Raw genomic sequence first — 17,574 nt, 5'->3', positions numbered from 1 at the left:
GTAGAAATGAAGTATAATGACCCTCAGGAGCTCATCAACTAGCTTCAGCAACACTAACTCCTGCCCAGTCTTGCTTCCTTTGTCCTCCATCCCATATTCCCTGCCCCTACCACCATCCTCTGCCCAGCTAGATGACTTCTAAAGGAAATCCTAGACATCAATATAATGTCATCCATAAATACTTCACTATATCTCTTTATGGATTCTTCCATATATCCCTTTTAAAATAAATATTATTTTCTTTAATACACAGCTGTAATACCATTACTATACATAAAAAACAATTCCTGAAATCTCATAAATATCTTTTAACAAGTGGTTTGTTTGAATTAGGAGTGGGTTGATATGATTCACATGCCTTTTAAGTCTCTTTTAACCTGTAACAGTTTCTCCTCCCTTTTTTCTTGCCATTTGTTTATTGAAACTGTCTTGTAAATTGGTGAACTATAATAGGCATCTTCTCTCTTCCCCCACACATGACTCTTCTGGACACTGACAAAGCAGACATACCTGCTTTTCAGTGGCAGCAGTGCATTTTCCAGTAAGTGGACTATTAAGGACTATAGTGTAGGTCATGGTTCTCAGCTGATCACCTCCAAGTTCTGCAGTCCAAGGGGTAGATACTACATCTAACAACAACAAATACAAAATGAGTTAGTTCTAGAAACTTAAACAGTATGACTTTAAATGAAATCAAAGGAGTTTCTGAATTATTAAAATTTCTATTTTGACTAGTGCTAACTTCCTTATAACTGGGTATTATAAGTTTAACATTAAAGAAAAGAGAGATTAAATGTTAAGCACTCTCCTTAAATGTGGCATATTCCCTATCTCTGATCCATTTATTTCTAAATTGTTTATTAATATCCTTTTTCCTTTTATTAGAAGATAAAATTAAAAGTTGTTTCATCTGTAAGCTTCCTTTTAAAGTCCTCAGTACCTATGAAGAGAAGTAACGATGCCAGCTTTATCAGAGACGGAACAACACTTTAACATTCCCATCATTGAGGACAAAACTTTAAAATATTTTTGTCATTATGAAACTATATGACCTTGATATCAACTTACATAGAAATTATGTCAACATTATGAGAAATCATGTAATGTCAGTGGCTTGTCTGCTAAAATCTTTAGTCATGGTAAGGCAATGGAACATAAATGATTATATAATCTGTCTTAAGAAGACTATAAGATCATATCTCTATGTTTATAGCAAGATCCTGGTAAAAATTCTCTTTTATTTGCTTAGGGACAATATAGTGATTAAATACACACTTGAACAGAAATATAGTTCTAGAACACAGTGAAGGTCATTTCATGGAAGCCAAAAACTTAAAAAGTATAAATAAAAGCATTAAAAACTCTATTCAAAGACATGATTATATCACCTAATACCCTAGCACAAATCGACTTAGGCAAGTACCAGTATGTTTGACTACTATTCACCAATATCCTAAAGCATAGGAGCCTTTATCTAACTCCATTATACTCACCATCAAAGGAAGGAAGTGAGGCTTTAGAATACAGCCAATTTTACTCAACTTCTTTTATATTGCTAGATCTGAGGATTTAATGAGGGATCCTGAAATTGCCTTTTGAGTATCTGGCAAAATCTTATAACTAAATTAAAAAGGCAAAATCACAAACCATAGAGTCTATCATCCAGGATTTTCTGTAAAATGATTTATTTAGGTATATATAAAAGAAGATATACAACTAATTATAAATTACTTTTCAGAAGATTACTTTGGTCATATGTCAGCCTGTTTCAGGAAAATGATACAAACAATCTATTGTTAATCAGAAATAAAATTTAAAGATGTAATTTAATTCTGCTGTTAAAACTGCACACTACTCAATGAAGCAACTATCAACAAGGATAAATCAAAAGTATTTGTCTTCCCATGAATGTTACCTTTGTAGTTTCAGCAATGTTACCAATAAGGTCTACTGAGTATTGCTTACCAGAGCATCACCTAATTAACATCATCTTGGAATAGTCAATCCTCCAATACCTAAGTAAAGCTTATCATAATGTAAAAAAACCTCAAATGAATTGTAGGAAAAATGGCTAGTATGCAAAAGGACACATGAACCGCTTTGATATATAAAAGGCAGGAACTGCAGAATTTTAAAAATCCTTTGATGTAATAAAGTTTTAAAATTGGTGAACGTTCATGCCCATTAGGATAGCTATTATAAATAATAATAAGTGTTGGCAAGGATGTGGATAAATTGGAAACTTTGTACATTGCTTGTGGAAATGTAAAATGATACAGTCAGTATGGAAAATAGTATGGCCACTCCTCAAAAAAGTAAAGATTGAATTACTATATGATGTAGCAATTCCATTTCTAGGTATATACCCAAAAGAACCGGAAGCAGGGACCTGAACAGATAGTTGTATGTCAATGCTCATGGTGGCATTATTTACAATAGCTAACATGTGTAAACAACCCAGATGTCATTAATGGATGAACGGATAAACAAAATGTGGTATATGCATGCAATGGAATATTATTCAGCTTTAAAAAAGGAATACATTCTGATACATGCCCCAGTGTGGATGAACCTGGAAGGCATTATGCTAAGTGTATTAAGTCTGTCACAGAAGGACAAACATTGTATTATTCCACTTACACAAGGCACCTCGAGTAGTCAAATTCACAGAGACAGAAAATAGAATGGTGATCATCAAGAATGGAAGAAATGGAGCGTTATCATTTAACAGGTATAGCATTTCAGTTTGGAAAGATTAAAAAGTTCTGAAGATGGATGGTGGCAATGGTTGCACAATAACGTGAATGTGCTTAATGCCACTGAACTGTCCACTTAAAAATGGTTAAATGGTAAATTTTATCTTATGTACATTTTGCCATAATTTAAAAACTGATGAATCTAGGCAAGTGGTATATGGATGTTATTATACTATTCATGCAATTTTTCTGAAGCTTTACATATTTTTAAATGTAAAAGTTGGGTAAAAAGACTTAAAACTGAGCTTTAATTAAAGGTAGTGTCGGGGGTTAGGTCAAGATGGTGAACTAGAAGCTGCTCGTGTGTGCTGCTCTCACAAACAGGAAACAACAGGGTTGGTGAACACTGACCCTACTAGCTGATCATCTAAGAAACCATGTCAGAATCCATCCAGGCAGCAAGGGGACACAGAGGGCAGAGAGGAGCAAAGCTGGGCAGCGGCCCCTCTGGGATCGGCACGGAGCCAGGAAAAACTCCTCAATATGGGAAAGGATGAGTGAGTGAGAGCTCCCTGGAGGATTGTACACAGGGACCTGTGTTAGACTAGTAATGGGAGAATTCCCCTGGTTCCCCTGGCCCCACCCCAACACTTCTAAACTGAGGCAGAGAGCCACCCAGAGTTTCTGCGGCGACAACTCTGAAGTCCATAGGGACCTCTACAAGCCTTGGTCCCTGGAACGGAATGACACCAGTACCATATCCCCAATAGAGGTCACGGTCCTGCCTGGGAGCAGTAAGATTGCTTCACTCTGCCTTGCCAGACAAGACTTGGTGCTAGCCTTGAGCCCAACAGTCCCACTTCTGCCTGAACTCAGCTGGCAGCCACAGCTTCCTGTTGCCCCAGGAAACACCCTGATAGCAGGGTAGGTGACTCCCACCCACCCCTGCTGCTGGTAGCCAGATAGGCCATGTCTGCTAAAGTGTCCAGCCCAGTGGCCTCACTTCTGCCTCAACTATGTGGGCAGGCATAACCCTGTGTTCCCCTAGGAAGTACCCAGACAGCAGAATAGGTGACCACATCCAGTCCCACAGCTCCTAGCTGAGCAGGACATGCAGGCCTGAATGATGTCCAAGGAGGGAGAAGCCCTCCCTGTCAGATCACTGAGAGAGTGAGATGCCCAGGTTTGCAAGCCAGTGGAGGGGCAGAGTGTAATTCTTGCTGCACGGTTGACCTGGCAAGCATATGGCCTGTCTGCCAACCATGGCACCTGCTTAAAAGAGCCCCATGGTCCAAAACCCCCAACAAAAGAAATGTGAGCACAGAGCCAGTCAAAGGGGGCTCCTCCAAGGCCCAAGAGCCGACCAGGGTAGGGGGTCATCACTGTCCCTTTGCACCCCAGAGCACTACTACCAACCATGCCAAAACACAAATGAGTTGTGCTGCAGAATTAAGAGCCTATCTGCCGGCTAATACTCTTAAACACTACCTACTAGATCACAGCCCAAAACATAACACCAAAATATTTTGCCAGTATACACCTGTGAAAACAAAGGTGACACCCATGAAAACAAAGGGTTCCCACCAGAGCCCCTGCCCCAGCCAATGCACAAGCACCCCACCATGCCATCATGGCTGCTGGCATTCATGAGCAGCACAGATCCCACTGCCACCACCCCAGTGAATTGCTTTGGCCAGCAACCCCACTGGAGTATTGTGGCCAGTGGACCAGGAACACCTCCACCCCTCCAGTGCAACATATTTCTAACCTTGAAGGGCCAGAGAACAAAGCTGGGGACACACAAAACTATGTGTTCTAACTCTAGCCCCCCACAGTTAGAACACATAGTCCAGGAGTTCTGAGCTGAGCCTGGGCCCCCTGAAATCTTCCAGAAGTGAAGACGGTCAACTGAACCCACCTTATTCCACAATCAAACCCCCACAGGCATCAAAGCAAAAAAACCCCATCCAAAAGACAGCAACTTTAAAGATTAAAGGAACATCAGTCCATACAGATGAGAACCAGTGCAAGAACTCTAGCAACTCAAAAAGCTGGAGTGTCTTCCTACCTCCAAACAATTATAACAGTTCCCCAGCAATGGTTCTTAACCAGGCTGAAATTACAGACATAGAATTCAGAATATAGATAGGAATGAAAATCATTGAAATTCAGGAGAAACTCAAAACCCAATCCAAGAAATCTAAGGAATACAATAAAATGATACAAGAGCTGAAAGACAAAATGGCCATCTTAAGAAAGAATCATACTGATCTGATAGCGCTGAAAAACTCACTCTAAAAATTTCATAATACAAATTGCAAGTATTAACAGCAGAATAGACCGAGCTGAGAAAAGAATCTCACAGGGCTTGTTCTCCAAATTAACTGAGACAAAAATAAAGAAAAAAGAATAAAAAAGAACAAAACCTCTGAGAAACATGGGATTATGTAAAGAGACCAAATCTATGCCTCACTGGCATCCCTGAAAGACAGGGATAGAAAACAAGCAACTTGGAAAACATATTTGAAAATATCATCCACAAAAACTTCCCCAACCTCACTAGAGAGGCCAACATTCAAATGCAGGAAATGCAGTGAACCCCTATGAGATACATACAAGACAACCATCCCCAAGATACTTAGTCATCAGATTCTCCAACGTCAACGTGAAACAAAAAATATTAAAGGTAGCTAGAGGGAAGGGGCAGGCCACCTACAAAGGGAATCCTATCAGGCTAACAGCAGAAACTCTATATTTGAGGGCTTGAGGGCCTATATTCAACATTCTTAAAGAAACTGAGACCAAGAATTTCATATCCAGCCAAACTAAGTTTCATAAGTGAAGGAGAAATAAGATCATTTTCAGACAAGCAAATGCTAAGGGAATTCATTACCTGCCTTACAAGAGGTCTTCAAGGTGGTACTAAACATGGAAATGAAAGACTGTTAGCAGCCGCCACAAAAACACACTTAAGCACGTAGACCATTGACACTATAAAGCAAATACACAATCAAGTCTGCAAAATAACCAGCTAACAACACAATGACAAGATCAAATCCACATATATCAATATTAACCTTGAATGTAAACAGGCTTAATGCCCCAATTAAAAGGCAGTGGAAAGTCGGATAAATAAGACCCAACTGTATGCTGTTTGTTTGTTTGTTTGTTTGTTTGTTTTTTGAGACACAGTGTTGCTCTGTCACCCAGGCTGGAGTGCAGTGGCATGATCTCAGCTCCTGAGTTCAAGCAATTCTCCTGTCTCAGCCTCCTGAGTAGCTGGGACTACAGGCACGTGCCACCATGCCTGGCTAACTTTTTGTATTTTTAGTAGAGACGGGTTTTCACCGTGTTAGCCAGGATGGTCTTGATCTCCTGACCTCGTCATCCACCTGCCTTGGCCTCCCAAAGTGCTGGGATTACAGGCGTGAGCCACCGTGCCCAGACAACTGTATGCTGTCTTTAGGAGACCCATCTCACATGCAATGGCATCCATAGGCTCAATGTAAAGGGGTGGAGAAAAATCTGGCAAGCAAATGAAAAACAAAAAAAGCAGAGATTGCTATTCTAATTTCAGACAAAACAGACCTTAAACCAACAATGATTTAAAAAGACAAATAAGGGCATTACATAAAGATAAAGCATTCAATTCAACATGAAGACTTAACTATCCCAAGTATATATGCAATCAACACTGGAGCATCCAAGCTCATGAAACAAGTTCTCAGAGACCTACAAAGAGACTTAGATAACCACACAATAACAGTGGGAGACTTCAACACCCCATTAACAGTATTAGACAGATCACTGAGGTAGAAAACTAACAAAGATAGTTGTGACCTGAACTTGACACTTAACCAAATGGACCTAGCAGACATCTACAGAGCTCTCCAACCCAAAACAGCAGAATATATGTTCTTCTCATTTGCACCTGGCACATACTCTAAAAATTGACCACACAATCAGCCATTAAACAATTCTCAGCAAATACAAAAAACCCGAAATTATATTAATCACACTCTCGGACCACAGTGCAATAACAATAGAAATCAATACTAAGAAGATCACTAAAAATCATACACTTACATGGAAATTAAACAACCTGCTCCTGATGACTTCTGAGTAAACAATGAAATTAAGGCAGAACTCAAGAAATTCTTTGAAACTAATGAAACAAAGACAGAAATTACCAGAATCTCTGGGACACAGCTAAAGCAGTGTTAAAAGTTTATAGTGCTAAACATCCACATGAAACAGTTAGAAAGATCTGGAAATAACAATCTAACATCACACCTAGAGGAACTAGAGCAAATCAACCCCAAAGCTAGCAGAAGACAAGAAATAACCAAAATTAGAGCTAAACAGAATGAAACTGAGATGTGAAAAACCATACAAAAGATCAATGAAACCATAAGTTGGCTCTTTGAAAGAATAAATAAGATTAATAGACCACTAGCTAGACTAATTTAAAAGAGAAGATCCAAATAAACACAATCAGAAACGACAAAGGGAACATTACCACCGACCCCACAGAAAAAAAAAAAACAACACCCAGAGACTATTATGAACACCTCTATGCACAAAAACTAGAAAACCTAGAAGAAATGGATAAATTTCTGGAAATATAAAACCTCCCAAGATTGAGCCAGGAAGAAATTAAAACCCTGTACAGACCAAGAATGAGTTAGAAAATTGAACCAGTAATTAAAAACCTATCAACCAAAAAAAGCCCAGGACCACATGGATTCACAGCCAAATTCTACCAGACATGTAAAGAAGAGTTGGTACCACTCCTACTGAAACTATTCAAAAAAAATTGAGGAGGAAGAACTTCTCCCTAACTCATTCTATGAGGCCAGCATCATTCAGCATCATTCTGATACCAAAACCTGGCAGAGAAAAAACAAAAAAAGAAAACCTTAGGCCAATATGTTTGATGAGTATTGATGCAAAAATCCTCAACAAAATACTAGCAAACTGAATCCAGCAGCACATCAAAAAGCTAATTCACTACAATCAAGTAGGCTTTATTCCTGGGATGCAAGGTTGGTTCAACATATGCAAATCAGTAAGTGTGATTCATCACATAAACAGAACTTAAAACAAAAACCACATGATCATCTCAATAGATGCAGGAAAGGCTTTCAATACAATTCAACATCTGTTCATGTTAAAAATCCTCAACAAACCAGGCACTGAAGGCACATACCTCAAAATAATAAGAGTCACCTATGACAAACCCCACAGCCAACATCATACTGAATAGGCAAAAGCTGGAACAATTCCCCTTGAGAACTGGAACAAAACAAGGATGCCCACTCTCACCACTTCTATTCAACATAGTACTGGAATTCCTAACCAGAACAATCAGGCAAGGGAAAGAAATAAAAGGCATCCAAACAGGAAGTCAAACTATATCTATTTGCAGAAGATACGATTTTTATACCTAGAAAACCCCATAGTCTGCCCAAAAGCTCCTAGATCTGATAAGCAACTTCAGCAAAATTTCAGGATACAAAAATCAATAGTATTTCTATACCCAGCAACGTCCAAGCTGAGGGCCAAGTCAAGACCACAATCCCATTCATTATAGCAAAAGAAAAAAAAAGTAAAATAGCTATTACAGTTAACCAGGAAGGTGAAAGATCTCTACAACAAGAATTATAAAATATTGCTCAAATAAATCAGAGATGACACAAATGGAAAAACATTCCATGCTCGTGATAGGAAGAATCAATATTGTTAAAATGTTCATACTGCCCAAAGCAATTTATAGATTCAATGCTATTCCTCTCAAACTACCAATGACATTCTTCACAGAATTAGGAAAAAACTATTCTAAAATTCATATGGAACCAAAAAAGAGCCCAATAGCCAAAGCGATCCTAAGCAAAAAGAACGAAGCTGGAGGCATCACAATACCGAACTCCAAGCTAAACTATAAGACGACCGTAACCAAAACAACATGGTACTGGTATGAAAACAGACACATAGACCAATAGAACAGAATAGAGAGCCCAGAAATAAAGCCACACACCTACAACCATCTGGTCTTTGACAAAGTTGACAAAAACAAGCAATGGGAAAAGGACTCCCTATTCAATAAATGGTGTTGGGATAACTGGCTAGCCATATGCAGAAGATTGAAACTAGCCCCCTTCCTTACATCATATATAAAAATCAGCTCAAGATGGATTAAAGACTTAAATGTAAAACTTAAAACTATAAAACCCTTGAAGAAAATTTAGGAATGACAGGGCGTGGTGGTTCACACCTGTAATCTCAGCAGTCTAGGAGACTGAGGCAGGCGGATCACTTGAGCTCAGGAGTTCAAGACCAGCCTGGGCAAGATGGTGAAACCTCATCTCTACAAAAAAATTCAAAAATTAGCCAGGTGTAGTAGTGTGCACCTATAGTCCAGCTACTTGGGGGGCTGAGGCAGGAGAATTGCTTGAGTCCAGGAGGTTGAGGCTGCAGTAAGCTATGTTTGCGCCACTGCACTCCAGCCTGGGTGACAGAGTGAGACCCTGTCTCGAAAAAGAACAAAAAAAAGAGAGAAAATTTAGAAAATACCATTCTGGACATAGGCCCTAGCAAAGATTTCATGATGAAGACACCAAAAGCAATTGCAATAACAAAAAAAATTGACAAATGGGACATAATTAAACTAAAGAGTGTCTGCACAGCAAAAGAAACTATCAAGAGAGTAAATGGACAACCTACAGAATGGGAGAAAATAATTACAAACTATGTGTCTGAAAATGCTCTAACATCCAGAATCTATAAGGAGCTTAAAGAAATTAATAAGCAAAAAACCAAATAACCCAATAAAAAAGTGGGCAAGGGATATGAACAGACACTTTTCAAAAGAAGACATATATCTGGCCAGCAAGCATATGAAAAAATGTTCAACATCCCTAATCACTAGAGAAATGCAAATCAAACCACAGTGAGATAGTATCTCACACCAGACAGAATGGCTATTATTAAAAAGTCAAAAAATAACAGATGCTAGTGAGGTTGCAGAGAAAAAGGAATGCTTGTACACTGTGGCTGGGAGTGTAAATTAGTTCAGCCATTGTGGAAAGCAGTTTGGCAACTTCTCAAAGAACTTAAAACAGACTATCATTTGACCTGGGAATCCCATTACTGGGTATCTACCCACAGGAATGTAAATTGTTCTACCATAAAGACACATGCACAAGTATATTCATCGCAGCACTATTCACAATAGTAAAGACATGCAATGCACAATAATGTTCATCACAGCACTATTCACAATAGTAAAGACATGCAATCAACCTAGATGCCCATCAATGGTAGAATGGATAAAGAAAATATGGTACATATACACCATGGGATAGTATGCAGTCATAAAAAAGAACAAGGTCATGCCCTTTGCAGCAACATGTATGGAGCTAGAGGCCATTATCCTGAGCGAACTACTGCAGGAACAGAAAACTAAATACCACATGTTTTCACTTACAAGTGGGAGATAAACATTGAGTACACATGGCTACAAAGAAGGGAACAGTAGACACTAGAGCCTACTTAAGGGTGGAGGGTGGAAGGAGGGTAAGGACTGAAAACTACCTATTGGGTACTGTGCTTATTACTTGGGTCACGAGTTAATCTGTACACCAAACTCCTATGACACACAATTTACCTGTATAACAAATCTGCACATGTACCCTTGAAACTAAAAGATCAAAAACATTTAAAAAGTAGTGTCATATAACTGTCAACAATGATTTAAAAGAACATAGATTTAAAAGACCCCCTAATTTTGGCCAGGTGCGGTGGGTCACGCTGTAGTCCCAGCACCTTGGGAGGCCGAGGCAGGTGGATCACCTGAGGTCAACAGTTCGAGACCAGCCTGGCCAACATGGTGAAACCCCATCTCTACTAAAAATACAAAAAAAATTAGCTGGGTGTGGTGGTGGGCACCTGTAATCCTAGCTACTCAGGAGGCTGAAGCAGGAGAATCACTTGAACCCAGGAGGCGGAGGTTGCAGTAAGCCGAGATCGCACCAATGCACTCTAGCCTGGGCAACCAGAGCGTGACTATGTCTCAAAAAAAAAATAAAAAAAAAGACCCCCTAATTTTATTTATTTTTCTCACCTGAAAATTTTTAATGCTTATGCTGATGCATATCTGAGTGCTTATCATCAAAGTGTGAAGTAAAAAAAAAGGCAGTTTAAGCAAGTTCCAGTGTTTCAAAGAGAGCATTTTTTAAAATGTATATACAAGAAGAACATTTCATTATACCATAAAATAAATGCAGCACTGTAAGATAAAGGAAGACTAATATATATGGAGTTTTGGTCTTTCTCCCCTCTACAGCTGCAACCATCTTCAACCTGCTGAACTTAACTCAATGTTTACAGGAATTTTTTGTTTTTTTTTTTTTTGGTCTCCTATTCAGTTCACATTTCAGGCTGTTCAGCAGATGCCTGCGATTGTGGAGATTCAAATCACTGGTGAAAGTTTTTTCTCTGTTTCCTCAGTTTTTCAGGAGCTTTTCTTCATAAAATGATCTCCTGCTGTTTGAAGTACCTTCAGTCTTCCTCATCAACAAACACTAAATTCATAAAGTACCTTACTGAAACTTTTTTGTTCACATCTCTCTGATTGTTGGAGTAGGGTCATATCCCACTAAAAATAGTCTCATTGGAATTGATTCACCTTTTACTGGTGCACCATCTATTATTTCATATTTGGTGATTGTTTCTGTTTCTGCTGTGGTACTGGGTCCAATTCCTGTGATCTCTTTTTTGATCAGTTGTAACTCCATATGTTGTACTTTTATTCTTACTACTAAGAAGTAAATTTTTCCAACAATTACATGCTTTAAATGATACTTTGACTTATTATATTCAAATTATATATGTAGACAATCTTCAATGCCCACTTCTATCTTAATACAGTTGTTAACATCAGGACAGGTGGCAAGCTGGTGAACAGTAAGATCATATTCTTTTACTAAATCTGTCAGTCTTCTCACTATTGTCACTTTAAGAAAATTCCTCAAGTGAACATTGGCACCGATGTCAGATGCATATGGCTTTTCAACTTGCATAAATACAGAATCATAACTTCTTCTCTGAGTCAGTTCTCCAAGTAAGGCTAGTTCTTTCATTAGGTTTATAAATTCATGAGCATTACTCTTGTCATTGTAAAGTTCCATTTGACCTACAAATTCAATTCTAATTCCTTGGTGCTCCAGCCTCTATCCAGGTTGCTTAAAGGCTACGTTTACCTTACCTGAAACAGATTCTCCATTATAAAGAGATGGTGTTTTTCTACTTTGCCATCTTCAGTTTTCATTTCTGTCATTTTCCTGGCTTCCCCATCATTAAAGACAATATCGATCTCACAAATTGGACCAAAAAAGCCTTCAAGAAAACTCATTGTCAGCATGGCCACTACATCCCCCCTACTTTACTCCTCTTCACTCAGGAGAACTCTCAGCCCCAGCTCCTTCTGCTCAGGACCCCCAAATTGGAAAATTTAGATCCAGTGGTAGTCATTTGAGTGCTGGAATTAGATTTAATCCACAAATAATTGATTATTTTTAAAAATCATTAAATTCTTAATATTTTTAAAAAGAAGCCTTTGAAACTCGATCTCAAGAAATACCAGCCTAGGTGTGGTAGCTCACATTTGCCCAGCACTTTGGGAGGCTGACGTGGGAGGATCATTTGAGGCCAGGAGTTCAAGACCAGCCTGGGCAACATAGGGAGACGCTTGTCTCTATTAAAAATGTTTTAAAATTGGCCGGGTATTGTGGTGCACACCTGTGGTCCCAGCTACTGAGGCTGAGGTAGGAGGAGCACTTGAGCCAGGAGGTCGAGGCTACAGTGAACTGTGATTGCGCCACTGCACTCCAGCCTGAGCAACAGAGCAAGACCTTGTCTCAAAAAAGGAAAGAAATACAACTTTGATTACCAGGTAACAAGTCAGAGGATAGCAGTATGCTTTGCAGTCATGATCAGATTCTCTTCTGTAGTAAAACTTCTGACTAATTCTAGGTCTCGCCAGCAACATACTTATAACTGCTTAGATTTAGAATTAGCTGGAAGCCTTTGCTTTGCAAAGCCATTTATAACATTAGACAGTCGATATAATCATTGATATTGAAGCCAGATATATGAGAAAACAAATGCACTTGTTTTTCAAAAAACAAACTTCATTTATCACCAGCATAGAACAATGTCCTAATTCCTCCTGGGTCTTTTCAGCCATAAAAATGGCAGTGTAACATTAACAGGTATTCTCTCAAAAAATTCAGAGAAATAATGTATCCAGTTCTTCTGAAATACCAAGTTCTCTAGGTAGAAATGACTAACAAGTAAATACAAAATAGATACAGAAGAAATATAATAAGTTAAATATTAGCTACTGAGTAAAGAGGAAGATTTATATCTCAGGCATCCCACATTTTCAAAACTGGAAGAACAGAAAACAATTTTTTAAAATTACAAAACTCATAATATAATCACAAGACAATAGCTACTGATTGCAATCTCTTTGCTACTCTACCATCAATAATAAGAATAAAATTGATTTTGGTTCCTAGTATTCATAACAATGATATCATCTATGAATATATAATTATGTTTAGGCCAGGCACGGTGGCTCACGCCCATAATCCCAGCTCTTTGGGAGGCCAAGGCAGGTGGATCACCTGAGCTCAGGAGTTTGAGACTGGCCTGGAGCAACACAGCAAGACCCTGTCTCTATCAAAAATAAAACAAACAAACAAACAAAAAGCCAAGCATGAGCCCAGGAGGTGGAGGTTGCAGTGAGCCGAGATTGCACCATAGCACTCCAGCCTGGGTGACAGAGCGAGACCCTGTCTCAAAAAAAAAAAAAAAAAAATTATGTTTACATAAAAGTTTCAAATAAAGGAATAATATCTAATGGTTAATAAAGTACTTAGATTATAAACTAAATTGCAGCTGGGTGCAGTGACTCATTCCTGTAATCCTAGTACTTTGGGAGGCTGAGGTGGGTAGATTGCTTGAGCCCAGGAGTTTGAGACCAGCATGGCCAACACGGCAAAACCCCTCTACTAAAAAAATACAAAAATTATCCAGGCGTGGTGGCGCATGCCTGTAATCCCAGCTACTCAGGAGGCTGAGGCACAAGAATCGCTTGAACCTGGCAGGCAGAGGTTGCAGTGAGCCGAGATCACACCTCTTCACTCCAGCCTGGGTGACACAGCAAAACTCTGTCTCAAATAAATAAATAAATAAAATTGACTATAGAATAACTTTCTCTTTGACTATGTCAAATGACTCACTTTATATGAATCTTTGCTGCTGCTGCATTCTAATTTTATGTAGCAGGCTAAATCATGCGTTCCCAAAGTTAATAAAATATCTAAAACATTTAGGATAAATTCAGTTTCAAACTTTATTTATTTATTTATTTATTTATTTATTTATTTATTTATTTTGAGACAGAGTCTCAATCTATCACTCAGGCTGGAGTGCAGTGGCACAGTCTCAGCTCACTGCAACCTCCAACTCCCAGGCTCAAGAGACCCTCCCACCTCAGCCTCCCAAGTAGCTGAGACTACAGGGGTGCACCACCATGCCCAGCTAATTTTTGTATTTTTTGGTAGAGATGGGTCCAGGCTGGTCTCAAACTCCTGGGCTCGAGCAATTCACCCGCCTCAACCCCCCAAAGTGCTGGGATTACAGGCATGAGCCACCATACCCATCCCCAAAATCAAACTTTTTAACACATAATCAATGAAATTCTTCTTATGAGGATTAAACCATTAATTTCCAATTAAGAAATTTAACCAGTTTCTTAAATGCAACTTGTTAAAATATATTTTCTTTGAAGTAGTCCATAGATACTGCAATCTCAAGTGTACAGCTCCATGATTTGCACAAAGGGGATACATACATGTACCACCACTCCGATCAGGATATAGAACTTAAACCAGCATCCCAAAAGCTCCCTCCCAGTCTGTACCTACCTGACTCTCCACAACAGTAACCACCATGCTGACTTTATGTCTATAAATTTGTTCAGCCTGGTTTTTATCTTTATACAAAGAAATTATATAGCATGTACTCTTTCATATCTGGATTCTTTTGCTCAACATTGTATCTGTGAGTTCTACTCATATTGTTACAAGTATCAGTACTTTGTATTTTTTTCATTGTTATATAGGATTCTTTTGTGGGAATATACACAATCTATTCATCCATTCTATTACTGATGGACACTTGAACTGTTTTGAGTTTGGGACCATCATAAATAATGTTGCTATGAACACTGTAGTACATCATTCAGAGTACAAATGTACCCATTTCTGATGAATGTATACCTAGGAGTGGAACTGCTGAGTCACAGAGAATTCATACCTTTAGTAGTTACTGCCAAGCCTTTTGGCAAAGTGGTTGTTGCAATTTACACTCCACCAAAATTCAGTTGTTTCACATGAAACCATTTTGAATTGAGTTCAACCTAACTGAATTGGTAACTTAATGAATAAATACACTTTTAGTTTTCAAAAGGTCTTAACTTAATTGTTGGAAGCATGTGCCTAATTAAATAATTATACTGTTCACATGTGAATTTAACCAAACATTTGAATATCAGTTTATATACTGTCAAAATAAAATCAAAGCATGTCTAATTCTTCCTCCTCACAACATAAATCAGTTTATGTATGCTCAACCTTCTAAGAATAATAGCATTCTCCCAAATTTATCATTAGGTAAGAACACAAGGACTAACCTATTATATTTCTAGAACTGGCAAATTTCTGCATAAAGCGTGAACTGGTAAAGAGCAATTCAAACATTCTGTCAGCACTGATATGAAAAATACGGTTGATAAAAAGTCTTCCATGAAGATCTTTCTCAGGAACATTTTCTGGAAAAACAGAAACACACACCAAAAGAGAATAAATCAAAGAAAGATTATTTTAAGGCTTTAGAGGGTTTTGTGGGGTTTTCTTTTTTTATTTTGTGCATAAAATCATTTTTAAATATGATTACAATGAGGAGAACATTCCAGGACACTATTAAAACTCCAAATCGGAATTAAATATATACATATGTATGACCTATAACTATGCATAACAATATATAGTTAACTAAACTACATATAATCAATATTTCAACTGTCAAAACTCAAAAGATACAGAAATATTTAACTTGAATGATATCAAACGGCCATAATATGTCACTCAAAATAATATTTCAAAAGGGACAAGGACAATATAGAGACACATAAGATAGTATCTAACATAGAAATTAGCAACTTCTACCTCTAATATTTACTCAGTAAATATTAATTTATCAATGACTATAATATCTGCTACACTTAGCTTATCAGCCTGAATAATGTTTCAACTTGACTTAATGTTCACTACCCAAAGACAAGAATGACTGTAATCACAACCTATTTGCAACACCACACATTAAAAGAACTAAGAAATCCTTCTGAAAAGTATTCATCAAAGCTAAATAATGCCCAATGAAATATTACATTTTTTCTGGGAATTTGATAATCATAATGATGTTGAAAACTACTAGTGACAAATGAAGAAGCAATATCTTGCTCACCTATTCTCATATGCCCTGGAAATATTATATAAAATAGCCCATACTCACATAGTGCTTACTGTATGTTAGACATTGTGCTACATACCTTACAAGTATTGACTCATCTTATTCTCAATGCAATGCTATGAGCTAAGTGGTATTATCATCATTATTTCCAGATGAGGAAACAGAATCACAGAAATAATTGCCGAGGCTCCATGGCTAGTGAGTGACTGACCTGGAATTTGAACCCTCTCCAGCTCCAGAGCACACAAACTTAACATCTATTTTATACCTCCAGATGGAATTTAACTTAGAAGAACCAAACAGAAAAGAAAAGAAAAAAAAAACCTAGGAACAGAAGCCTGGCATAATAGAGCAAGTAACATAAAGCAATCCAATATGAAATTGTAATGATTTCAGGACCAGGATTGGTCCTGAAATGATTTCAGGACCAAGGATGATGCCCCGTCGATACAGAATAAAAATTGCTACAAAAGCTCCCCATGTTTCAGAAATCAAGCTCTAAGAATGATCTGGGTAAAGCATCTGTCAATATTAGTCAGGTTAAATCAAAGGGCAATAGTCTATGGATCAGAAAAACTCTTCTAGCTCTGGCTTCATCCCCAGCTACTGCTATTTATCCCTCATTGAATGATTGGTGTCTCCCTATTTTGATGGAGGCATAAAGGGCTTATGGATATCAGATAGATATTGATTTGCTTCTCCCTTCAACAATACTCTATGTAGGCAAAAATTATTTACTGCAATTTCAAATAATGGCTCCTTCAGCGTAGAAATGAATCATAAAACTAGGCAATTTTGCTAAGCTTTGTGAGGTAACTTTCCAATTAGGCCTGGGAAACAGCTTTTTCTGACATAGAATTATTATATGTTCACTGTAAAAATAATTCAAATATTCACAAAGGAAGAAAACAACTAAAGGTGATTCTGTTGATCTTGTTCATTTCCTTCACAGAACCTATCCTGACTTGTAGTTATACTTTTATTGATTTATTGACTTGTTATCTTTCTCCTGCTCACTATAGTAGATCAACATACTATCACTAAATAAAATGATGTTTGGTTTAAAGTGATCTGCAATCTCCCTCACTCCCTCTAAACCCACACACACATCACCAATCTCCTGGGATGGTTTACTTTTTGTGACCTTTTCAATTGTCACTTCAGTTCATTGACTTCAACCGTCTTCATAACTTCACAACTTTAAAAAAGTAAAAAAACAGATTCATTATTTTACCCATTTAATACATATGACAAGTCCAAGATTTTGGAATGTGCTTAG

General features: G+C 37.9%; 1 protein-coding gene and 1 pseudogene across 3 annotated transcripts in view; both read right to left on the bottom strand.

Moving 5' to 3' along the window:
• The window catches only part of GRAMD1C (GRAM domain containing 1C), a 72,207-nt gene that overhangs the window by 16,261 nt on the left and 38,372 nt on the right, over positions 1 to 17,574 (bottom strand). For all 3 annotated transcript variants that reach the window (XM_055259824.2, XM_055259825.2, XM_055259826.2), the window contains 2 exons: positions 15,457 to 15,594; positions 511 to 629 (listed from right to left, as the gene is read on the bottom strand). In XM_055259824.2, coding sequence (XP_055115799.1) covers positions 511 to 629; positions 15,457 to 15,594 — 257 coding nt within the window. The remainder of the gene's footprint in view (positions 1 to 510; positions 630 to 15,456; positions 15,595 to 17,574) is intronic.
• Positions 11,124 to 12,189, bottom strand: LOC129471352 (vacuolar protein sorting-associated protein 26A-like; annotated as a pseudogene).

The sequence above is a fragment of the Symphalangus syndactylus genome, chromosome 21, assembly GCF_028878055.3.
Source record: "Symphalangus syndactylus isolate Jambi chromosome 21, NHGRI_mSymSyn1-v2.1_pri, whole genome shotgun sequence".
Classification (NCBI taxonomy): domain Eukaryota; kingdom Metazoa; phylum Chordata; class Mammalia; order Primates; family Hylobatidae; genus Symphalangus; species Symphalangus syndactylus.
This window is presented reverse-complemented; position numbering and strand designations above follow the sequence as displayed.